Source organism: Anabrus simplex, chromosome 1 (assembly GCF_040414725.1).
Source record: "Anabrus simplex isolate iqAnaSimp1 chromosome 1, ASM4041472v1, whole genome shotgun sequence".
NCBI classification, from domain to species: domain Eukaryota; kingdom Metazoa; phylum Arthropoda; class Insecta; order Orthoptera; family Tettigoniidae; genus Anabrus; species Anabrus simplex.
In genome coordinates, this window is record NC_090265.1 from 1440111057 (window position 1) to 1440137308 (window position 26252).

Below are 26252 nucleotides of genomic sequence, written 5' to 3' on the forward strand. Positions count from 1 at the left end.
GATGGCTATTTCGTAGCTGTCAAAGCTCGACATGTGTAGCCGGATCTACTCTCGGCCTAGAGAAATAATATTTTCTCTCTTCATGCGGCAACTTTTTGAGGAGCTCTATTTCAAGTGTCTTGGTGTCCTTGGTGTATACCGTAAGAGGTGGGGGGGGAGCGGGGGGTTGACCCCTTACGGGTGATCGGTTTCTTTTGTTGTTGTGGTGGTGGAGGTAGGCTCTGACGAGTCTGCCTCCTGTGTGTGGTGAGCTGGGGTTGGGTTGAGCCGATAGATGTATGCAGGTGAAATCAGAAGCCTATTTAAGAGGCACAGTCTGATAACTGCATACGGGAGATAAAACTCCACAATGGAATTAATGCCCGCCTAGTAATTCCGAATGGAAATTATAAGTTCCCATGGAGGGAAATAGATATATTTCCACCAATAGAGCATATAAAAAATCAGATAAAAAATTAGATGTATGGTTTTTCAGGCATTTGCTCTATTAACCAGCGTTTTGCCATGGACTCTGAAGATGCAGCCTCAATTGAAGCCGCGAAAACAGTTGTCTGCGATACAAGTGTGAAAAATGACTTATGTTACATTCAGCATAATTTTTCGTGCATCACAAAAACACTGAAAAGGCTCCAAAACTCACATCTCTCACTTTCTGAAAGTTGTGAAATCGTGAATTAAACTGTGGAACTACTAAATCGTGGTACAGGTAAAGTTGCAGATTTAGCAAATATGAAGATGGCCACTGTACTTTCAAAGAAGCCTGGATATGAGGAAATGACAAAGGTTGCTGCAATGCTGTGTGGAGATTTAAGTGTAAAATTAACATTGGATTTAACCCCAGCAGATATTAAGTTGAGCCCCCATTACCTCTTCCGATGTTGAACGCAGTTTGTCAGTATAAATCTGTCCTTAGAGATAATAGGAGAAGATTCACTTTCCAGCACTTTAAAGAACATTTTGTAATCCATTGTTTTGGTAACAGAGAATAAAAGATTGTGTGTTCTTCAAATATAGTAAAATGAGAAGTGCAACATTGTTGCATGTAGATCTACTTTGTTTAGCTTCTTTGAACTTTGATTATTAAATAGAAATTAATGTTATATGTCATTTTAAGTCCATATATAATTCCATATTTCAATAAAAAATAACTACTGTAAATATATATGTTCATATTTCAATACCTATTAGTACATATAAATACGTTCCCTGGTGATCACTGTTTTCCAATCTGTAGGGATTTTTTTGGTTTGCCATATTGTCAGCATAATTTCATTAAAATTTCATGATAAAATTTTCTCCTGCATTTTCCCATAGTTCTGCCACTATTTGGTCTTGCCCTGAAGCCCCTTGTTGTTTTTCAGTGATTTAATTACCTCCTTCATTTCCTGGACACTCGGTGGGGTTGAATCTGGGTTACTTTGGGGAAAGTTGAACATAAAATTCTCTTGCGGGGTTTCACAATTAAGTAATTTAGAAAAGATTTCACAATTAGCACTGTTAGTGTAGGTGATTTCTCCATGTTCATCAGCAAAATGGAGTGATGGTGGCGAATATTTGGTTAACTTCTGTTTAAAAGTTGTGTAATAATTTTGTGAATTGTGTTTCTTAAAGTCTTCTTCAATAGTTTGCAGTTTTATATCTTCACTTTGTTTTTTAATTTTTCTTATAGATTTTGTTGCTATCTTTCTAACATTTTTAAGATTTTGAAATATGGTTGGATTTTTGTTGCATGACCAATTATTCCAAACTTGTTGTCTTAGTTGTATGAGCTTGTCACATTCGTCTGTCCACCATGCATGTTTTCTGGTCCTTGTTAGTGGTCATATATATTCTGCTGTTTGTAGAAGTCCTGCTTCGAGTTGTGACCAATTTTGCGGATTCAATTTTTCTGTTGCTATCTTAAAGTTTTCATTGTCTCATTATCTTTAATGTGTTCTGTGTTATATTTTCATTGAGGAGCTCAGTTTGTAATTTTTTTAAAATCATGTCAATTGAGAATTTAGTAGGATAATCCAAAAATAGTCGAAGTCTAGTCCTTTGAGGACTCTTGAGTTTGATTTCTGTTGTATACAGGCAGGAGATTAGGACATGGTCCAGTTCGTATTCACCTAAGAAAGGGTTAGATGAGAACCAAGTCTTACTTTTGGAGGAGTTTTTCTTGAAGAAATTTGATTCAAAGAATTAATCATGACTTTTGCATATCTCAATAAGTTGCATGCCATTCCTATTAGTCTGTTTATGACCAGACCATTTACCAACCCAGTATTTACGTTTCTTTTCTTTACCGACTTGGGCAGTGAAATCCCCCATGAGTACTTATAACATGATATGTTGGAACTTTTTGTAAAATATGATCTAAATGGTTCCAAAATTGTTCTGCTTTATCAGGCCATTCTTCGTTAGTAATATTAGTTGGTGCATGCCCATATGCCCATTAATTAGAGTATATATTTTATTTCCTGATTTTATAGTTAGGATGGAAAGATGCCCTGAGTAGGACGTGAATGTCACAACTGAGACCAGTATTGATTTATCCATTATAAATCCAGTTCCAAATTCTGGACAATTCGCCATAACTCGTTCGCCTGCTTTGCCTTTAAATATTTCAAAAATAATGAAGGTGTTCATTAATCCACCTATTCAATACTTTATTTCCACTTATAGTGGTTACATAAACACAATAACATTATCACAATATCCTGTAGTTTTCTAAATCGAAGGAACATTCATCTGTATATCGTGATTCTTGAAATCCAATAATTTTAATGTTTCATTCTCTAGATTTATTTAATATATTTCTCAATTTCCCAGCTTTCTAAAGGCAATTGGCATTCAATTTCATTAGCCACATTCGTGATTTGGGTTTAATTTTGTTCTTACGGAGATTTGAGGTACTCCAACTTACCTCCTTGCACACTCGATCTCCTCAGAATCAAAATAGACCCCATTCAGTTTTTCAACTGAGGGATTTGACCCCCTGAGGTAATTAAGTTTAGAAGGTGCTTTCTTCATGTTGATTTACTAGGTTGCGTTTTTTGACTGGGGTTTCAGTCGATATACGCTCAAGTGTTCCACTTCTAAGATCTTCTTCACTGTAGATGACATTATGGGCTTCACTCTTAACCCTGAGTACGGGCCCTCCATATTTATAGCCCCTAGAGAGAGGGTGTCCCAGTATTTTGAAGCCCCCAGGAAATGGGCTGCCTGTTGGTCCGCGGGTTCATATTCCGAGGTACTTGACCCAGCCCACCTTTCTGAGAGCCCCTTGTCCACCACCTGGGGATATGTCCTCTAGAGATTAACAAACTCCCCTGAGGGACATTATTATTATGATCATCATCATCGTTTAAGGGGTTGTAAATCAAGATGACCAACTAAATGCAACTGACATGAAACAGCATGTCTATCATGATGACTTTGCTCAAATATTCATAGTTATCCAAAACAAATATCACTCAAAGGAAGCTTTAATTTACGACGTAGCACTTGGAATTAATCAAGGCGGAAGGAATCGCATACAGAGCATGACTACTAGTTAAAGAAAGAACAAAATATGGCTTCCGATACCACATCAGACATTACTAGGATATGTGAAATGGAAGAATACCATAGCCAAAAATCATAGATTTACATTACTTTGTAAAGATTTCACTCTTTTCTATGGACAGAACGAGTTGGTCATGCGGTAAGGGTTGCTTAGCTATGAGCTTGCATTTGGGAGATGATGAGTTCAAATTCTACTGTTGGCATCCCTGAGGATGGTTTTCTTTGGTTTCCCATTTTCACACTAGGCAAATGCTGCAGCTATACCTTAATTAAAGGCATGGCTGCTTCCATCCCAATCCTTTCCTCTCCTTGCATTGCCAAAAACCTTCAAATGTGTTAATGCAACATTAAACCACTAGCAGTAAAAGAAATCGCCACATTTTAAAATCTAGAGAAGACCAAGGCTCCCATATAATCGATACTTGTGTTAGATGTCTTGCCCCACCTCATGGTCACTCTGCTCCTCCCAGAGCTTCCATTATTGAGATCAGGACGTCGTGGTCATATTTACCCCTGCATGGTCACAATTTAGTCACAAATTGAAGTTCTTGGCACCGTGAGAATCCACTGTCGGAAGATCATATTGGAAGTCATCGTGGCAATGAGAAGCCTAATAAATCCTTCCCACTGAGTAAGTTGGCTACGTGGTTAGGTCGTGCAGCTGTGAGCTTGCATTCTGGTGCCCTGAAGATGTTCTGTGGATTTCCATTTTCACACCAGGCAAATGCCAGTTGTAAACCTAAATTCTTCCCAGGATCTGAAAATTAAACCAGTTATTTAAGTACAGTGCTCCAGCCCACATGGAAAATTTGCAACCAAACTAGCGTGGAGACTTTAACTTAGCTCTTGGGCAATCAATAAAGGAGAAAGATTACACTCCACAGGTGCTTAAAAGCTTATTACTTCTAATGGCATAGAACAGAATTTAATTCTCATTGGCTGTTAATGATGTCATTGGCTAAACAATGCACTCTTTCAGATTACCTCCACATCTAACATAGAAATAAGCACTGAAATACATACATAATTTCTCTTTTTCATACAAACGGTACACTCAAGGAAATATTTGGTCATAAAACAGCTGGTCGAAAGCCTCCGTGGCTCAGGCGGCAGCGCGCCAGCCCCTCACCGCTGGGTTCTGTAGTTCAAATCCCGGTCACTCCATGTGAGATTTGTGCTGGACAAAGCGGTTGCGGGACAGGTTTTTCTCCGGGTACTCCAGTTTTCCCTGTCAATTTCATTCCATCAACACTCTCCAATATCATTTCATTTCATCTGTCATTTATTCATCATTGCCCTAGAGGAGTGTGACAGGCTTCGGCGGCTGGCACAATTCCTACCCTCGCTGCTAGATGGGGGCTTCATTCATTCCATTCCTGACCCGGTTAAATGACTGAAAACATGCTGTGGATTTTCATTTCAGTACAGCTGGTTGCCGTTGTTGACTGGCTAACGTGTTGTCTCCCTCCTTTGCAATTAGATTAAGCAGTAGATATGGTGATCGCTGGCTATTCCAAAGATATGGAAGGGGATAATATTTATGTGGTTCTGGGAAAAAATAGTGAACACATGAAATATCAACAAAACAAACTCTGAACTAAACTTGAAACAAAAACAGATCCTTGTTATGACAACTTTGAATCGCCACAACATAAACATTGACGGTCAACAGATTTCATTTGTCAGAAATAAAAAAGGACTATTGGATTGGTCTTTTGAGTAACGACCTAATGCTTTAAGTTGCCATAGTCCTCCCTGTTGCCATCTCATCGTCCTCGTGTGGAGGCTACAGTGTTATGATAATGGTATGTTGGCACGTAGTTGGGAAAAAATCTCAAAAATCACAAAAACTGCTAAATACTATAGTGCCAATATATCAGAGCCATGAGTGCTCTCACCTAACCTCCTGTGGTGGTATCAGTGTGTTAATGTCATAGAGTTAAAATAATTCTCAACACTGAACTGCACTACAATGATGTTCAAATGCCAACAGTGCAACCGTATTTAAACCCACAAAATTGATTCTATGACTTGTAGATGCTGACTTGGCTTAACAACTTCAACAGACAAGTGGTAAACAAGAAAACAAGCACTAAAAATTTGACTCCGAAATGTAATGTTATTAAGTAAGTACCACTCTCTTTACATCATGAAATGTGCTATCTAATGGGTTTAAAGCAACTAATATGGACCAGTGGGACCACAAAGTTCATCATTTCATCAGTATTGCATATTGCCTGTGAAAATGATGTGTCACATATTTTTTGTGATGTTTACAAACAGTGTATATTTTGTTACAAACTGCATACTAGCGATGGGAGTTAAAATATTGTAACATGATAATGTATCCTGTTCCATCACAGTAAGTTGTTCCAGAAATATTATGTTTCACCAGAGACCGTAATACAAAAATAACTGTCTCATCGAAACCAAGGGAAGGAGGTTTCTGATTGGCTAACAGATATTAGGCTCCATAAAAGATAACTGCAGCACTGTATGTGCTAGTGATAATGTTCTAACAGCTTAGAAACAGTACTGACATTCCTACTCTGTTACTTGTTGGGGCTTTGTATTAAGTTTACTGGTAAGTAATACATTCACTAGCATAGTTCCTCGAAACAGTTCCACATTGTCTTTCCGTGTTCGCATTTCATGCTGTGTTGTGGTTGATGAGCAAAAGACAGTTAACAAGTCATCTGTGGTCATTTTCATTGTCAGAGACAATGTAACTAAATTTATTTGATACAATTTATGTGGACAAAATTTCACTTTCAGGAAATTGAAGAAACACATTCAAAGAAGTTGCTGAATAATAATAATAATAATAATAATAATAATAATAATAATAATAGAAAATATGGTAGTTCTGGTTACACAACATCAAGCAGTGGACCGGTATTGAGACAACTGAGAGACTCTTCCGACTAGCAGAAGACAGAAAAACTTTCTCCAGAGTAATCGCCGACGTCTGGGCAACCGGATATGGCACTTGAAGAAGAAGAAGAAGAAGAAGAAGAAGAAGAAGAAGAAGAAGAAGAAGAAGAAGAATGGTAGTTCGAAGAATCTCGGAATTCTAGTGCGCAATGTCTTCATAGTACTCGAATATCAGGTCCTGAAAAGCCATCACAAGTGCCATCTTGTGTACCTGCCCTTATGAATCTTTGACATTGACTGCAACCTGTGGGGCAGTGAATCAACAGTTGCTATCATCATTTTTACGAAGAGAAGCTGGACAAGCCATTTTCACAGTTGTTTACCACAGATTTCCAGCCTTTTTCTGTAGCAGAAGATTAAGATTTTGTAGCCTTTTGTACTCGATTTACGGAGCGAGTCGGGTACATGGTTTGCTTACATAGCCATGAGTTTGCATTTGGGAGTTGGTGGGTCCAAACCCTACTGTAGGCAGCCCTGAAGATGGTTTCTGTGGTTTTCCATTTTTACATCAGGCTGTTCCTTAATTGAGGCTACGGTAGCTTTTTTCCTAGCTCTGTCCTATTCTGTGTGTCAGTGCTATAAAAAAAATGTACTGGATTAAACCCTGCCCTAGTTTTGTCTGATAGGAGGGCTACTGGTATTTCCTCATCCCTCAGTCCGGCAGCATACGACACCAATTCATAAACATATTGTATTTTGGGTTCCATTGTTTATCTAACAACAGATCCTTGGACATATAGGAATACAGGTAGCTTACCTAGCACATTTTATAAATTTTGAAATATTAGTTCTGGGAATGTAAATGGGTCATTACAAAAAATTCTTGGAAAAGTTACTGTAAGAAAGTAAGTGATAAGTTTGTGACAGGGACAGCGGTATTGAAGAATGCAAGATGGGAATTAGTACTGCTATATATGTACTTAGTAAGATGTGGTTAGGGCTGCAAGAAGCAGCAGGTATAGAGACCCTTCCTCTCAAAAGCTGACCTGCAACTTGTAATATGTTACTTTTATATCCTAATACTCCAACCTAATACTACAGTGTAACAGATAAACAGGAACATGATACAGGAAAGTAACATTTGTTCCATTCCTACTGTATACTGATATTTATACCCAATAATTGTGCATGGCACACCTTGTATTTAATGCTTTGTTGCATATATTGCTCCTTGATGGTCACTGTATGTTTTCACTTGTTCTGGTGACTTTTATTGTAACAATTTATATAAAATACATGAAGGTTTCTGAAACTTATCTCGTGTAAAGTTTTCATCTGAACATAATTAGGCCTTTTATATATAGTTATCTTATGCCACTTCATCTCTAATACACCAATAGATGATAGAAGTTTACCAGATAAACTACCATTTTTGCATCTCTTCCAGAAAAGGAAAATTGCCTGTTTCTCATAGTATCAAGTCATTTATATACATGATCCTGACCTATAGAAAAATTGTATTTTTCAGAGCAGTGCTCCCCACTCATCATCATCATCATGAGCTGCATAAAAATGACATTCTAGATGAGCTACGTTCTTTCCAGTACCTAACTTCTAGATTTCCAATTAGTTTCTGTACTTTGCCTCAAGGTCCCTCAACAGTTTTGCTTGCTATGTTCTTTCTAATCGATATCTGTGTATCTGTGTATAAATATTATGTTAATTTGGCTAAAATGTTCTGTGATATTTGACGTCAACTGCATATCGTAACAGACATATATTTTACGTGCAGAAATTGGAACGCGAGCGGAAAAAACGTGAAGAGGAGATCAAACGGCGTGAGGAAGAACGTAAGAAGCGACATCAAGAGCGAGAACTGGAAGTGCAGCAGTCTTCAAGCCACCGCTCAGAACGAAATAAAAGGTAATGTTAGGGAATAGGACTCCTCTTTGTTTTTTCTTCTCCACAATAAGCCAGGAACAGTTACAGAGTTACTACATCCTATGTTCTGGATATACTATTGAATTTGTAAATCTACTATTTCTTGGACTTAATTGCATTCATGTTTGAGGGATATTACTGTTGGACATATAAACATTTAATTGTTTTCGTGGGTTTTTCTGAATGCATATTGATCAAAATATTATGTAGAAATTGATTGGAAGTGATTGTAAGTAGAACAGTGGCTCACGTGTCTCTCCATAATAGTAATTTAACTTTGTGTTAGAAAATGAGTTGTAGCTAATGACATGAAAACCTCCCTTGGTTCAAGTGAGATATGAGACATGTGATCTGATATTTGAGAATATTTGGAAACTGTCAGGATTGCACTGTCAGTAATTAATCATTATTTCTCCATATCAGTCTCCAGCCAGGTTGGAGCATTCATGGTACTTCTCCACCTCCTTCTCTCCTTCAATCATTCTTCTTCTGTAATTCAGTTCCATTTCAGGTTCCTTTTTCTTATACTGATCTTACTCAGTTTTAAAAATAATGTTATTGACATAATGGATGTTCTAGTAAGAAAGAAACTGGACGGCTCCTTAGGACATAGTCTATCGGAAGCCTACCCACACAAATCGCTATCTTCATGCAGATTCTCACCACCACCTAGCACAAAAACAAGGCATTCTCACTACACTCACCAAGAGAGTGAGACGAATTTGTGAGCCATCAAATATCCAGGTGGAGATGGACACACTCAGTCACGTTCAAGGGTAATGGTTACAGTGATTTGCAGATTCATAGAGCCCTGCATCCCAGAGAAACAACCAAGTAAAGCTCGCGGAAGGAAGAAGTGAAGGGAATTAACTCCCTACCTGCCTTACATTCACAACACCACATATCGAATTGCTTAGGTCCTCCACAAACACAATATAAAAACCATGTTTGGCACAGTCACTAAAATTGCTCACAGTCTGGGTAAAACCAAGGACAGATTGTCCCCACTTTTACACGCTTCCCTGTACTTGCGCCAAGGTATACATTGGCCAGACATGCCAGTCCATTGGTACTTGTATCAAGGAACATGAACGAAATATTCGTCTCAACCAGCCAGACAAATCTGCATTAGCTGAGCACGCTCTATCGTCGGGTCATGATGTCATGTTCCGAGATGCTCAGGCTCTTACCCACACTAGATACTACAGATCCAGGATTATACAGGAAGCTATGGAAATACGTAGAAATTCTAACAATTTCATCAGGGACACTGGCTATCAGTTAAGCAATACGTGTTTGACAGCCATTAAGGATTTACGTAGGTAGTTCTCTTCCCTGTCCCTTCACTATTATTATTTCGTTACGGTGTTTCCCAAATTCTTACGTTCCTCATCACCAGATGTTTCATTCCAGGCTTGTGTCTGTCATACTTTCATATGTGTGTACTCTTGTTATATTATGTGACTCCCTTTTGGACTGATTCTGATGGTTCCGTCAGCTTCCGCTTGGAACGCTAGCGGTGTACTGCGTCCGGTGAGCCATCTGGTGACGATCGAACATACCACTTCCACTTCTATTATAATGTCTAAATTCAAATATCATTCGTTGAGAAGCCTTTCTCGTGAACAGTCGAGATTTTCTTCTGTAGATGCAGAGCAAAGTTCTCTGAGAATCGTAAAGAATTTCACATTACTTTCTTGACACGGCATAAGCCCAAACACGTATATCATATCTATAAGTACGGGCCGTGAAAGCATCAATGGTAAGAATAATGTTATTGATTTTACATCCCACAAACTACTTTGAAGGTTTTCGGAGATACCGCACTTTTGTCCCGCAGGAGTTCTTTTACATACCAGTAAAACTATCTATTGATCAAATCTATCAATCTTGCTCTCTTTCTACCATACTTAGCCTCCAATATCTGCTTCAGTATCCTTTCCTCCTCCATTCTCTTTAGATATCAGAAGCATATTAATGTTAGTCTGTTCTCAGTTCTATCATTCAACTTTTCTACTCCAATTTCCTTCCTGATATCTTCGTTTCTCACTCTCTCTTTCCTTATCTTTCCTATCGCACTTTTTAAGAAAAATTTTACTCTCTTTTCTTGTCATTGTCCAGGTCTTCACTGCATATGTCAATGTGGGTGTATAGTACAACTTGTACATCCACATATTTTTGTTTGTTGCACTCTTTTGATAATCTGTATGTCCAGCCTCCTCCTCCTCCTCCTCCTTCTTCTTCTTCTTCTTCTTCTTCTTTTTCTTCTTCTTCTTCTTCTTCTTTTTCTTCTTCTTCTTCTTCTTCTTCTTCTTCTTCTTCTTCTTAGATATTTGAAGCTGTGCACTATTTCAAGATTCTGTCCTTCCAATATTTATGATTCCTTTCCCTGCTCTGTCACCTTTTATTATCACCATTGCCGTGTTCTTCTCCATGCTGTTTTTCATAATTTCACAATTTTCTCATTATTTCTAGTTGTTCTTATACTTACTATAGTTTCTGTTCCACACCACAATATCATCAGCAAATATCATTACCTTCATCTCTCTCTCACAAAATGCTTCCTTTGACTCCTTTCCATTTTCAACCATTAGCGTTATAAATAATAGTGAGGGCAGCACGCTTCCCTGTTTTAGCCCAGTAACATTCGTAAACCATTCAGTGCTCCCAACTTGGGTCTGGACACAGCTAAAACATTTGCCATATGTTGATACTTTTAACCTGCAAATGTTTCCTTATTTGTTGTCTGGTGTTTTCAGTAGTGTAGCCAGGATTGGCCGATAAGGGGTTTTTTTAGTTACAAAATGATGGTAGAACACAATGAAGGTGCATGCATGACTTGTCATTATAAGGACACTGATACAAGTGAATTATAGATCTGTTGGTTCTACAGTTATGTCTCTGAATGTTAATTTAGTTTATTGTTTGTCAGTTTCTGTATATTTTCTTTTTGTATCCGCCCTGGCTACATCCCTGAATGTTTTTCACACCTTTCAATATACTATTGTTATTTTAAAAGCCTCATTGGGAAAGGTTTACATATTTGTTCTCTCGTATTTTTAACATCTTTTAATACCTCATCTTTATAAATGGTAGATATAGGTTTCATTGTACCTGCACAATACAACGTAAAATGCACTTGTGTCAGAAAAAAACAAATCAAGCCTTTGCATATCCCTGTTGGATAGTTTCTATTTTTATATTCAGTAGCACGTTTTCTCAATTAACATGTTGTTTCCTTGTCCCTGCAGAAATGTCTTAAGAAGGTTTTACTATCATCATCATCGTCGTCCCACTCCAGTTAACAAGCCTCCTCCACTCCTTTCTGTCCTTCCACTTTTCCTGCTCCTTTACTTCCACCACATCCAATCCAGCATCTCTAATGTCCTTCCAAATCTGATCCATCCACCTTCTTCTCAGTCTTCCAGCTGGTCTCTTTCCCTTAACTTCTCTTTCCAATTCCCTTCTTGCTTTTTGTTTGTTCTGTACTAGTGATGGGTCGTTCATGAACGAACTGACTCTTTTGAACGACTCATTGGAGAGAGCTAGCTCAGAGCTAGCTCTCTGAATGAGAGTCAACTCTTGTAAGAGCTAGCTTCCTCCTTGCTCCTTGAGAGCTAGTCGTTCAATTACGAGTGGACTCTTGTATGAGCTAGCTCTCTCCTTTCTCCCTGAGAGCTAGCACGAGCCAACTCTTTTATCAACAGCGACTCCAAGAAAGAACTAGCTCGTCACATCGACTCTCGTTCATTTCTAACCAATGCCATGCCTCAGATAATCACGTGACGTACAGAAGCCGCTTTCTTTTTTTATAGGCTGCCCAGTCTAGACTCTTCCCGCATTCAGTCAATGCTCTGAGTGCAGTGGTTGTGGTCTGTTTGTTAGGTACATTTTTGTGCCATAGTTCTGTCAACTTGCAACGTAACGAAACAATGAAATGAAATAAACAACATGTTATTGAGCAATACTTACCTGTTCACTTCCTGTATGCACTCATAATCTATGAAGGATGTAGGGCCTAGTATAGATCCAGTAGGTTAGGAGCAAATAAACGACACGAAGTTCGGGTTAACTAACCTCAACTAAGCACGAACAAACAGTCACTATCCAGAATACTGAATATACCACTCGGCAAGTAGAAACGGCGTAGTTTTATTCTGTCTGAAATAATTAAGAAATACTCTGACAAATCCTCACCTGTTTCTTAAATGCATTCATAGTTATGAATTAAGGTATTGCCAAAATCTTTCGGTTTTACGGTACAGTGGATAAAATAATATACCGTAGTTTTAAATCGAATTAAGGCAAATAGAAAATAACACTAGTTTTGGCTTTAAAATATAGGCTAAATAACTCATACCAAAGTGTATACCGCAGTACATTTTCAAATAATTATTTATTGACGTGTAAGAAGTCAGACTCCTTAGGTGGGTGGTCAGCACGAGGCCTTCGCTGCAGAGGGTTCCGGATTCGATTCTCGGCCAAGTCGGGAATTTAATTCTTCTGGCTCGGGAACTGGGTGTTTGTGTTTGTCCCAACACTTTCCTCTTCATATTCAGACAACACACCACAATACCAACCACCATAGAAACACGCAATATTGATTACATCCCTCCGCATAAGGTTAGCATCAGGAAGGACATCCGGTCATAACACAGGGCCGGCCGGGCTGAGTGACTCAAACGCTTGAGGCGCTGTCCTACTGACACCAACTTGGCAGGTTCGATCCTGGCTCAGTTCGGTGGTATTTGAAGGTGCTCAAATACGTCAGCCTTGTGTCGGTAGATTTACTGTCACGTAAAAGAACCCCTGCGGGGCTAAATTCTGGCCCCTCGGCATCTCCGAAAACCGTAAATGTAGTTGGTGGGACGTAAAGCCAGTAACATTATTACTTATTATAAAACAGGGCCAAATCCACATTTGCGGAACAGTTCGCACTCGCGAACCCACAAGTGTGGGAAAAGTGGTTGAAGAAGAAGTAAGTTTAGATAGTGTAAGGAATGCCAATATATCGAACATATACGACTCATACCGTTTAATCGTTCTTGAAAAAAAAAAATAGAAGAGAGTGTGACCATACTGTACACGAAAAATAGGCAAAATGCTATGCGTACTGTAGTATACTTGGTTATATGTACATTTGTGCTGATAGTAGTTTCCATTATTTTCGTTAAAGATCGCATTTAATCAGCTATGTTTCCTATGCTGCATTAATGAATGAAAGAATCTGTTGTTCCAATGCGGAGTGTCGAAAGAGGATATTCTGATGACATCTTTTGAGTGAAATGTAAACTACGTGCACAGGAATAGAGATTCTTCTTATGCTTATCTGGATTGCCGGGGTCAAACGGAAGTATTGCCAATATCTCGAACATACGTCCCGTACGGTGCATTCAATCTTGAAAGACATCATTTTAAGGAGAATGGAAGTTAGGCAAAGTAATATTAGATGTCACCAATCAACACTGTATATTTGTGACATGTTTCTTTGTTACTGTGTATAAAACTTTATCATTAGATTAATTGCGAATGTTGCCAGCAGTGTACATTTGTTTTATTCCAGAGTAGCGTACCAAACTGTACATTGTGTTGCCATCTGTTGTGGAAAAGGTGAACTATCTCGCGCCATCTCGCTCCTTCAAATAAAAACGGGAGTCATGATTAATCTCGAAAATGTAAAATCACGCTATTTTTGGCGTTTATGAATAAATAACTCATGGCTTAATGTATACTATAGTAACTTACATCCCATTACATTCTTAAACAATTATTTATTAACGTGTAAGTATTGCCAATATCACAAACATACGTCTCGTCACGGTGCATTCAGTCTTGAAAAGCATCATTTTAAGAAGAAAGGAAAATGGGCAAAGTAATATTAGATGTTATCCATTAATACTGCATTTTTGTTAAACATTTCTTCGTTACTGTATATAAAGCTTTATCGTTAGATTATTTGCCAATGTTGCCAGAAGTGCATATATTAGTTGTTTATTTGTTTTATTTCAAGAGTAGCTTTCTGAACTGGACGTTGTGCTGCCATCTGTTGTGGAAAATATAAACTATTTGCGCTATATCGTTCGTTCCCGGAAGTCATACAGAGCGACCGGAAGTTATAAAGAGCCATCTGCCCTAAACCGGATGAACGAATGAACGAACGAACCTGGAGCGGAGAGCGGCCTCTGACTTCCTGGCTCGCTCCTACCTTCCCGCTCCCAAGAGTCGACTCTTTTGAACGACTCTCAGTTAGGAGCGGGAGCGAATGAGCTAGCTCCCTCAAAGGAGCTAGTTCGACCCATCACTATTCTGTACTAATGGTTCTATATTTAGCTCTTCTCTGATTTTAATATTTTGATTTTATCTCTTCTTGTCCTTTTAACCGGTGTTCTTAAAAATTTAATTTCTACTGCTTGGATCTTACTATCCTGTCTCTTATTAGTTACCAGCATTTCTAGTCTGTATGTTACAATTGGTATTAAATACTGTTTATATAATGTGAATTTCGTTGTCTTGGGTATTTTGTCATCCTATAAAAGCTCTCTGACTTGATAAAATGTTGTACCTTTACTTAGTCTGTTATTATTTTCAGGGTTGATTTCAATACTTCCATTAATAATGCCACCCAGATACGTAAACTGTTGTACATTCTCTAACCGTTCTGTCTATGTTCACTTGGCTTCACTTTTCCTCTTTTCCACAGTGCATGACTACAGTTTTCTTTTCTTTTTACTAATTACCATTCCAGACTCCTTCAGATTTTCATTCCAAATGTCCATCCTTTGTACTTCCTTTTCTCCCTTTCCCCGAATCACCACATCATCAGCAAATACCGAAGTATTCACTTCATCACTACTTATAAAATGTATAAAACAGAGTATGATTTCAACCATCAATAGAATAAACAATAATGGTGACAGTGCACAGTTTTACTGTACCATGGATAAAAGGTAGCCGGTTGCATTCAGGAGAATTTACATTCCTGTTGTAGAGGATAAAAAGCAACGAGAGCTGAAGATGAACATTCAAGACAAAAAACTCTTGTTCTTTGCAATGAAACTACGGAGAACTTTTTTTAATGTGTTGTTTCGCGTTTTGGAAGCAAGGAACAGCCTGGATGTGTTTCTAGCTGCTAGTATGGTACTCGATAAAGCCTCGGGTGCCATTTGCTCGTAAAGTGTTTTTGACACCCTGAACAAGCATGACGTTCAATTTGACAATGTTTTGCGCATAATTACTGATTTGGCTTGTTACACGGGTGCATGGTGCTTGTTGGTGACAGCCTTGATCATGTATAAGTTAGGCTCTCTTGTAGGCCATATCCAGCAGTGCAACTTCCATGAACTTACGTCAGTTACAAAAACCAAGGCAACTTTCCTAAACACTGGACAAAGGATACCATGTATCTTGAATTTTTTCCTAAGAGATACGATGCATGATCCGAAGTATTTGAATTGGGTCACTTTTATTTAGTTGAACCCCATACATGGTGATCATGCCATCAGTCTGGTTACTAACCTAAAAGATGTTGTGGGAAGAATGTTAAGAACTGTTTACAACCATAAACACTTTTTTGCCAAAACTGACATATGCCCTTTTATAAATAACCAATTCAAGTACAAGGCTGCCACGAACATGGGGTTGTTGCATCGGAGTGTCGAGTGCATAGCTAGATTTGGACAGCTGTTGTCTGCCATCAGTCACCTTAAGTCACGTGACAACACATTACACTCACTATGACGGAAAAAGGTAAGAAGCACGTGAAATGTCTGTTTTTAAATTTTAGTGCCATCTGTTAGCGGGATTCTTGAACTACATAGCGATTGACAATCGCATCAATATACGGAAAAGTCTCCAAAACAACCTTATAAACAGTGTGCAGTCTAACAAAACCACACCTTAACTTGCAATGGGAATTTAATGTTAATGACTTAAGGTATGGTTACTTCAGTGATGTTCCTGCATTGTCTCCTTGTACCAAAATATGAAATAACCAGCTTGTACATCAAGATAATGTACAATTTTATTATAGAATTAATTTACTGGGCTGCGTATTTTATACCTGTACTGCCTGCATACAAGCCCAGTCACAGTGCTGTGAGGCAAGGGAATCCCTGGTTTGTTCCAAATGTGACAGATGTGTCCACTACAGCTGGCGGAGATATGGAGCGAGAAAATATTGTTGTAGATGTGTGTAACTCTCTCCCTAGTGGCGCTAATATTCCTGACGATATTCAGGAAGTTTATAATGATTACTTTTCTACATGTTTCGATTCAAATAGTGAGTGTGATGAAGGGGACACTTTGAAAGAAATATCTGATGTGCTTTCTGATATCCCACTACTTGACACGTCAGTGGTAACTACACATGTTTAATACATACTTATGCTTTTGTTATGACCATTCATGCATATGGATAGTCTGACGTTCGATTCCAAAGGCCAGAATTAGTGTATTATTTCCTCATGTAAACAGTCTAAAAATTCTTCTTTTATAATTTCTTGCAGAATGAAAATCTTCTTAATCCTCTTCTGGTTACTATTACTGAAGAAAGTGAGGAACGGAGTGAAAACGTTCATATAGAAAATGACGCTATCGACGATTTAGGTTTGCCTGGAACAGACAGCACTGAAGATCGAGGGCCAGACTTTGGTTTCGAAAACTCTAATGCAGATGAAGACCGAAAGATAAATGAGTTTTCAAAGGTGTGGTTGTAAACAGCTTTACAAGGGGAGTCAGTGTAGTGGCCCCGCGATGTAAGGGTAGCGTGCCTGCCTCTTACCCATAGGCCCTGGGTTCAGTTCCTGGCCAGGACGGATATTTACCTGGACCTGAGGGCCGGTTCGAGGTCCACTCAGCCTACGTGATTACTATTGAGGAGCTATCTGACAGTGAGATAGCAGCCCCGATCTCGAAAGCCAAGAATAACGGCTGAGAGGAATCGTCATGCTCACCACACGACACCTCACAACCCGCAGGCCTTTGGACTGAGCAGCGGTCGCTTGGTAGGCCAAGGCCCTTCAAGAGCTGTAGTCCCATGGAGGGGTGGGAGGGGTCAGTGTAGTGATGAATTTTATTTTCATGAGTACAAACAAATGCGTGAAGAAAGTAAGTGTCTTGATTATTATGAAAACAACTCCAATCTATTGGATTTCATCATTCTTCGACAGATGTGTTCCATGTGTTTGATTGGCCATTCAACTGTTTTGATAAAACAAAGTACAAAAGGACAGGCAACGTATTAGAAGTGCATTCAAGGTATGTGGGACTTCAGTCTGTAAACCTACTTACCTATTCAGTCATGGCATATAAAAAATGCACTACGAGAAACTCAGAAAAATATTCTGGAAGGAAGGAGTATTGACTAAGCTGCATGGAAATGCATGTCGTACCCCATCAGCAAAGACACTCTCGTTAGAAGATACAGAAAGCGTGGTGAGTTTCATACGAAATTGTGCAATGCAAAATACATTATTTCTTCCAGGCAGATAGGCAACTCACCACAGAATGACTAATAAGCTTCTGCCACCTTCAGATTCAAAGGTTAAAGTATACTACTGCTATGAAGAGTGTTGCAAACAAAAAGAACTATGTCCAATCTCATTGAAAAGCTTTTATTCGTTATGTAAGACACTTTGTCCTGATATAATAATACAAAAGCCAATGACTGAGCTATGTGAGAAATCATAGGATATAAACTTCATGGTTTTGATTCGTATTGAATTGTGATCACAATAATAATTATTAAATTAATCTTGTATGGTCCACCTTTTTCAATACTATATTATACAATGTTATTGAATAAACATTGTTATTGAATTGGCTGGCCATCTTCAGCCTTAATGTAATACATCTAATAACTAAACAAATGTAAAAACACATAATTGACATAAAAACTGATGTACAGGCACACAGTTAACATTAAAATCTGTAAGAAATGCCAGAGCAACTATACTACTGTCAGAAGCACGCCACTTTCCTCAGAGGAAGAAATAATGAGAGTAAATGAAGAAATGTGACAGCATCTTGAGACAGTGATGAAGGAAAGACCTTTTTGTAAGGAAACTGTCAAGTGTACCGGACATGAAATGGAAAATCGCGATATTCCTCCTTCACCTCATTTTCCATGCCTGTACCAAGGAAAGTGTCACTACTCATTCGATATAGCACAGCAAGTACAGAGACCATCAAACCTGCTTCAGCCAGGTTTTATACGAAGCGTGTTTTTTAAGTAAGATCCGTTTTGTTGTAGACACTAGTAGGCCGGGCGAGTTGGCCATGTGTGTAGAGGCACGCAGCTGTGAGCTCGCATCCGGGAGATAGTGGGTTCGAATCCCACTGTCGGCAGCCCTGAAGATGGTTTTCCATGGTTTCCCATTTTCACACCAGGCTGTACCTTAATTAAGGCCACAGCCGCTTCCCTCTAACTCCTAGGCCTTTCCTGTCCCATCGTCGCCATAAGACCTATCTGTGTCGGCAGCCCTGAAAATGGTTTTCTGTGGTTTCCCATTTTCACACCAGACAATTGCTGGGGCTGTACCTTAATTAAGGCCACGGCCGCTTCCTTCCCACTCCTAGCCCTTTTCTGTCCCATCATCGCCATAAGACCTATGTATGTTGGTGCGACGTAAAACAACTAGCAAAAAAAAAAAAAGTTCTATCTGTGTCGGTGCGACGTAAAGCCCCTAGCAAAAAAAAAAAAAAAAGACACTAGTAGTTCGCGCGTGCGTCGTGTACCGGCATGCCTCGGGAACGACTGTGCTCAGTTTCAGCTCTGTAGCTAACCTGTACGGTTCTGTTCTGTGCTTTCAAAATGTTTAAGACTATCAACTCGCCCGCTGCATGTGAGGTTTAGTCAGTGATACGGTTTTTGTCAGCAAGGAACCTGTCTGCTGCAGAAATTCATCGACAGATTTGCGAAGTGTACGGTGATACTGTTATGAGTGAAAGCAAAGTGCGTAAGTGGGTACGACAATTCAAAGATGGCCGTGACAACTTCCATGATGAGGACCGCTCCAGTTACCCTTCTTTGATTACAGACGATTTGGTGGCTTCAGTTGAAGTGAAGATTCGTGAGAACAGGCGCTTCACAATAACAGGTCTCTCGAACGAATTTCCTGACATGTTGAGATCGGTGCTTTACATCATTGTTTCTGAACACCTAAAGTTTAAGAAAGTGTGCTCCCGTTGGGTCCCGAAACTCGTAACAGAGGACCACTAAAACCAAAGATTTGAGTGTACGATGAAGTTCTTGACATCTTCTTGAGTCAGATCGTAACTGGAGACAAAACATGGGTTTCGCATATCACGCCTGAATTGAAGCAACAGAGCATGGAATGGAGACACACTCGCCTGTGAAGGTGAAGGCCAAACAGACTCTGTCCCAGCGCAAAAACATGGTGTCGGTGTTTTGTTAGTCGACTTCATGCAACGAGAAACCACTATCAATGCAGAAGTATACTGCCAAACCCTGAGAAAACTACGCAGAGTAATTCAAAACAAAAGACGCGGCATGCTGACAAAGGGAATTGTCCTTCTCCGTGACAATGAAAGACCTCACACTGCAGGTCAGACCTGCGATTTATTGGACAGTTTTAGCTGGGACGTTTTAGACCACCCACTCTACAGTCCTGATCTTGCGCCGAGCGATTACCATCTGTTCCTCCACCTCAAATATCACTTCAGTGGCAACCATTACAATGACTACGTGAAAACTGCAGTGAACTCTTGGTTATCGGAGCAGGTGGCAAGTTTCTATGAAGAGGGTATTTTGAATTGGTTACGAAGTATGATAAGTGTTTGAACAAACTTGGCAGCTATGTCAAAAAATAGAGTGAAGTGTGTACTTTCTGAAAATAACTTTACTTTTTTTAAATAACCTTTCGTTGTGTACTTATTTTCAAACGGACGTTACTTATAAAACATGCCTCGTATATTCCTTTCGCCTTACAAAGTTGGCATTTTTGGCATTATGTGCGATTCCAGATATTGGCAACATAATTATCTGTTGCGAGAATTTGTAGTTATTACGAAGGGGGGCAAATGCAGTCACCAGTATGCTGCACCATTACTTCGAGAACTATGGCTGTGTGGAAACCAGTTTGATTCTTGATGCTGACAACTGCGTTGCACAAAATAAAAATAACATTACCATGTGTTACTTAGTGTGGAGAGGTCAGGTTTACATGAAAAAATAACTATTTCTTTTCTGCTAGTAGGTCATACGAAATTTTCTTGTGACTGAGTTTTTGGTCTCGTGAAAAGGAAATACCACATGACACTTCTTCTCTGGCAGATATTGTTTTGATCATTGAAGATAGCACCCCTCAGTCAAAACAAAGCTGTCATCATCGGAAAAGAAAATGGTGAGCTACTAGTAAATATGTGTGACTGGTAACGTGTTCACTGCTCATGGTTGGAAAAAGGCTCCTCAGATAACATCTTTCAGTCATTTTACTGTTTAGAAGAATATGCCCGGGGTCATTATTTGTCAACAAAAATTGGATGATCCAACTGTAATTGTGAAGATTTCCCAGGCAGATAATCTCCCCCAGAACCTACCTAAGAAGTTGGAAGTAAGAGGCATGACTGCAGAAGGGGCAAAATATATGTTTGACAGCATTCAAAAGTACTGCACAGCAAAAACAAGGGATTTGTTTGCCTACGGCCAGGCAACATTAACACTGCTGAACCTGAGTCAAGTAGCAGGACGGATTGCGTAAGCAAAAGGAAAAGACATACGTAAAGAACATTCCAGAAAAATGAGCAACAATTCAGTTTTGTTGCTATAGGGTAGAAGATACATTAGTTACGTAAATTTTAAATTGAATATTGACTGAGCGTAGTTTCAGAACAATCCTTTAAAATATCTAGTTTTAATATTATTATTAACTTTACAATTACTACTATTACCATAATTATTGTGTCTTAATCTTCTTTGTACATCTTAAGACAGTAATTCTGTGTATATTATCAGTGTCATAAGCCTAAAATTTACAGTTTCACTTTTTCGACGTTTTCAACATGTTTACATAATTAATTTCCAGAGAATAAAACTCCTAAATATTTGCAAAAATTAATTTAATTCACAAAGCTCATATTCCTTTATCCAGTGAACCAGCCAAATTTTCTTAAATCCTTAATATATTATCAGAGTACTATACCCCATTTTCAAATAGATTTTCTCGAAATTCAATGGAACCTCCGTGGCTTAGGCGGCAGTGCGCCGGCCTCTCGCCGCTGGATTCCCTTGTTCAAATCCCGGTCACTCCCTGTGATATTTGTGCTGGACAAAGCGGAGGCGAAGCAGGTGTTTTCTTTCTTTTTTTCTCAGGTACTCTGGTTTTCCCTGTCATCTTTTATTCCAGCAGTATACTCCAATATCATTTCATCTGTCAGTCATTAATCATTGCTCTAGAGGAGTGCAACAGGATTCAGCAGCTGGCTCAATTCCTATCCTCACCGCTAGATGGGGACTTCATTCAATCCATTCTTGACCTGGTCGAATTACTGGAAACAGGCTATGGATTTTTATTTTCATTTTTCTCAAAATTCAATAAATTCCATCTTACAAGTTCAAAGTTACATAAAGTGATCAGTTTTTAAGCTAGAGACTTCTGGTTTTCACTAAAATGATTGGAAATTTACCTACTATCAAAATATAAAATAAACCAAAAAGGATTTTCCGACTTAAGGTAAGGTTTCCTGAAGAGTATCACATATACCCAGTCTAGCCATAAGTACTGTTACAAACTTTTGACACACGCTGTACAACCGGTTTGGCAGGTAAAGAACTACCAGTGTGCGCACGTTAACCTTGAACCATTGTTAACTTGTCTGTGAAAGAGGAAGCTCCCAGGTTTCAACATGGAATGGGGTGATTATAAAAATTGTGTTGCAGTAATAGCATTACATAAAGTTGGAAAATCTCCAAGTGACATTTTCAAGATGCTGCAAAGGCTGAAAATCAGTCGTATGTTTGTGTACCGGACCATTGAGCGGTTCATTGCAACCGGGACTAAAGGATCATCTGAGCGAGGGTCGCCCACATAATGTCAGGACTCCAGCAACAAAAAAAGGCAGTGGCAGCTCGTATTCGGAGAAATGCAGTGCAGAAGCAGGCTATCATGGCCCATGAACAGGATGTTACCTTGACACACGCCTAAAGAAGCTGAGTGTGCTTAAATGTCGATGTATCCTGCAGCGTTACGCACAAAATGATCATCGAAACATCCTCTTCACCAATGAAAATGTATTCACTATTGAAGAATCTTTCAGTGTGCAAAATGACAGGGTTTATGCATCATCTTGGGAAGCCAGTAAAAAGGTTCCGAAAGTTCACAGGGCCCATTATCCCTCCTCTGTGATGGTGAGGTAGGGGATGAGTTATTCTGGCACCACCCAGCTGCATTTCTGCAAAAAGAGTGTAAAAAAAACCAGCGCCAGAGTGTACGAAAGCACCGTTTTGGAGCCTATTGTGAAGAACTTAAGTGCCACATTGTTTCAAAACAAACCCTGGACTTTCCAGCAGGATTCTGCTCCAGCCCACAAGGCTAGGTTAACACAAGGGTGGCTTCAGCGTCATGTCCCCAACTTCATTTCAACTGAGGATTGGCCCAGTAGCAGTCCGGACCCGAACCCTTTGGACTACCGACTATAGTCAGTGCTTGAGGGCATTGTCTGCAAGAAGAGACACTCCACCATTGGAAGTTTAAAGCGTTCCTTATTGTCAGCAGTGGCGGATTTCCCCCTGGATGTCCTCCGTTCCACCATAGACGAGTGGCCACAAAGACTAAGAGCCTGAATCAGTGCCAAAGGTGACCATTTCGAAAAGTGATTGGTGATTTGTGTAAAGAATGTCTCTAAGAACAACATGCTAACAGCAAATTAAAATACTTATAATATTTGCATTTTTCACTTTTTAAGTTGTAACTATTTATGGCTAGACTAGGTATATAAAAGCCCATGGCACAACAGCCCTAAAGGTCCTTGGCCTACCAAGCAACTGCTGCTAAGCGTGAAGACCTGCAGATTACGAGGTGTTGTGTGATCAGCACGACAATTCTTCTCAGCTGTTATTCTTGGCTTTCTAGACCGGGTGTAAGTGTCCAGAAGGAGTGGTTGAAAGTGAATGAAACTATATATGCGGAAAGAACATGTGCCCTTTTGAACTGATTACAATATGGGATGAAAGAGACAAGGCCATTGGCAGTTAGAGGTGGAATGTTGGCGCCAGGTCAGTAGGGTGTTGCTCCCCCACCCCCTGACCGCAATGCATGCCCTTATGCGTTTTGTGGTTCAGAATGGTGTCAGACAGCCTTTGGATCCTCTCTTGAGGCAAGTTCGTCCACAGTTGTTGCAGCTGTCCCTCCAGACCTCGCAGGTTGGTACTGAGACAGAGTCCCCTTCCAATGTCATCCCACACGTGTTCAATAATGGAGAGGTCCGGGGATCTTGCTGAACATGAAAGGACCTCAACATACTCTAGGCAGCCCATAGACACACGTGCTGGGAGAAAGTGTGCTGAAGCACTATTAGAGGTGACCTGAACGCATATCATATGGCTTCCCATAGCACAATGCCAGGTATTACACCTGTGTGTCTTTCCATAATATGGGCAGGATCTTCCCTCTGCCCTCGACGCCGCCAAACCCTCACACGATGGTCATCGGAGGTTATGGAGAAGCAGAACTCATCACTGAACATTATGCGACGCCAGTCGTCCTCTATCCGTGCCTCCCAGGCAAGGCATCACTCCAAATGTAGGCGTTGGTGTTCTGGTGTCAATGGCAACCGACGCATGGGGCGGTAAGACCCCAATCCGGCAGATGCAAGTCGTTGAGACACTGTGAAGGAACTCGCAGGATGATGTAGAGTCTCCAGTACATGTTTGCGGATGGCTGGTGCCAAAGTTATGGGATACCGCAATGCTTGGCGCACCATACGACTGTCCTCCCTCGGGGTGGTGTTTCTTGGTCGACCCAAACCTGCACAATGTGATTGGGTGCCCTCATGTACCCATTGAGTCCAACATCGAGCCACTGTAACATCTGAATGGCTCACATGCCTGACAATTGCACGGTACTAGCAGCCAGCCTCATCCAGTCCCACAATGCGGCCTCTGTCAAATGCTGTCAGTTGGTGGATAGGCGGTCTAATGCTTGTGCGAGGCATCGCGGCTGCTTCATACTGTACACAGTCCTCTCTGCATGTCTTGCTTAACTGTCTGACTCACAGCAGTTGACTGGTAACATCTTACCAACAACAGGACGGTGCTATCATGAATGCTCTCTGATGGCCATTCTACACATGACAGATCCTTGTAAATCTAATTATTTACTCTCACGTCATTGGTATGCATGTATTCCAAAATGGAATAATATTGGACCACTCCTTCTGGTTGCCTAACTTTTTTTTTTTTTTTTTTTTTTTTTTTTTTTGTCAGGCATTGTAAATATGTTTATGCATTTATTAGAGTGATAAAACAGACAGTTTCTGCTCTTGACGCTAAGGGTATTGAGTTGTATTTCCCAGGAAATGCCCTGTGCTAGGGCACGACAAGAAGGCTATTAAGTGTAGTAAAACCAATCAATTTGCAATGTTTTTAATTTTGAAGTTTTATTCACTTGAATTTTTTAAGACTTTTTTTTTAAATATTCAGTCTTTCATACATTCAACTGTGTGTGTTTTGAATTATACCTTATTAACTATTTTGCTCTTTTTATTTCAAAATCTGATCAATAGTTATGTTAATCCTAATATTCTGCTTTTGCACCAGTTAATCAAATTTGGAATTTTTATTTTTCATACATCTTTTATGAGAGAGAGAATGTTTTCTCCCTTCTATGATTGCTTACAAAATTGATACAGTTCTAGAAATCTGAAACTCACAACTAACAAACATTATCTAATGTATTTAACTGTACCCTTAATTTTAAAGAAGTGATCACAACCTTTTTAAACTTTATAACAACAACAAAGAATCCCGAGTTGAACAGCACTATTTTCTCCCACCACTCCACTTGGAATTGTGATGCCCAAGAAAATATATATACCATTCCTTATTTCCCTCCCTTTTAGCTTCTTTATACCCCCTCCTCGTGGTGTACCCTGGGCAACGGACTGCTTATGCAGGACGGCTGATAGTCTACACAACTAGGCAACCGAACTAGATCCTGGATCTCTCACGGTCAATCAAAGTTACATTAGAAGATGAAACCAAAGCCAACATGTTATAATTATACTATGAACATTTGCTATTGTGACACATTCTTTCTGCCTTGGTTATGGAAGCATTAATATTTAGAAATTTCATGATCCGTATTGAAGTGGGATTACAATATTTAAAAAATTAAGAGTGTTCCTCCTATTCAATACAAAGATATTTATTAATGTGAAAGAATCACATATCGTTCAAATGAGGTACTAGTTTCGGCACCAGATATGTGCCATCATCAGCTACAAAGTCAAATCGGGCAAACACAATAAAACCCTAAAACAACTTTATACACACTATGACATCTGCATGGATGAATATGAAATATAACTTTAAAACAACTTAAAAAACACACTATAACATTTGCACAGATGAATATAAAATAAAATATGGTATTTGAAGTTGCATTCCATTTTAAAATCCGTTAAAATGATGACTCCGTTGTTGTACACCCATGGTGGTTTGTCCAGCTTATATATAACTTTAGTTTTCTAAAACTGTTAAATTATGCTGCGAGGTTTATTGTCATATGAAGTTGACACTATGTGTGTTCTGTAGTTTGGTTCCGGAAAATAAACGTAAACATGAACTTGGTAAGATCCAAAGAATTAATTCCCACTTCAATATGGGTTGAGGAACCTGGGGAAGAAATTAGAAGTCGAATTAGGCAAAAGATCGG

General features: G+C 39.4%; 1 protein-coding gene across 4 annotated transcripts in view; it reads left to right on the forward strand.

The window, feature by feature from the left end:
• Moca-cyp (nuclear cyclophilin protein Moca-cyp) overlaps window positions 1–26252 on the forward strand; it is a 414025-nt gene that overhangs the window by 351131 nt on the left and 36642 nt on the right. For all 4 annotated transcript variants that reach the window (XM_067137906.2, XM_067137907.2, XM_067137908.2 and 1 more), the window contains one exon: window positions 8213–8343. In XM_067137906.2, coding sequence (XP_066994007.2) covers window positions 8213–8343 — 131 coding nt within the window. The remainder of the gene's footprint in view (window positions 1–8212; window positions 8344–26252) is intronic.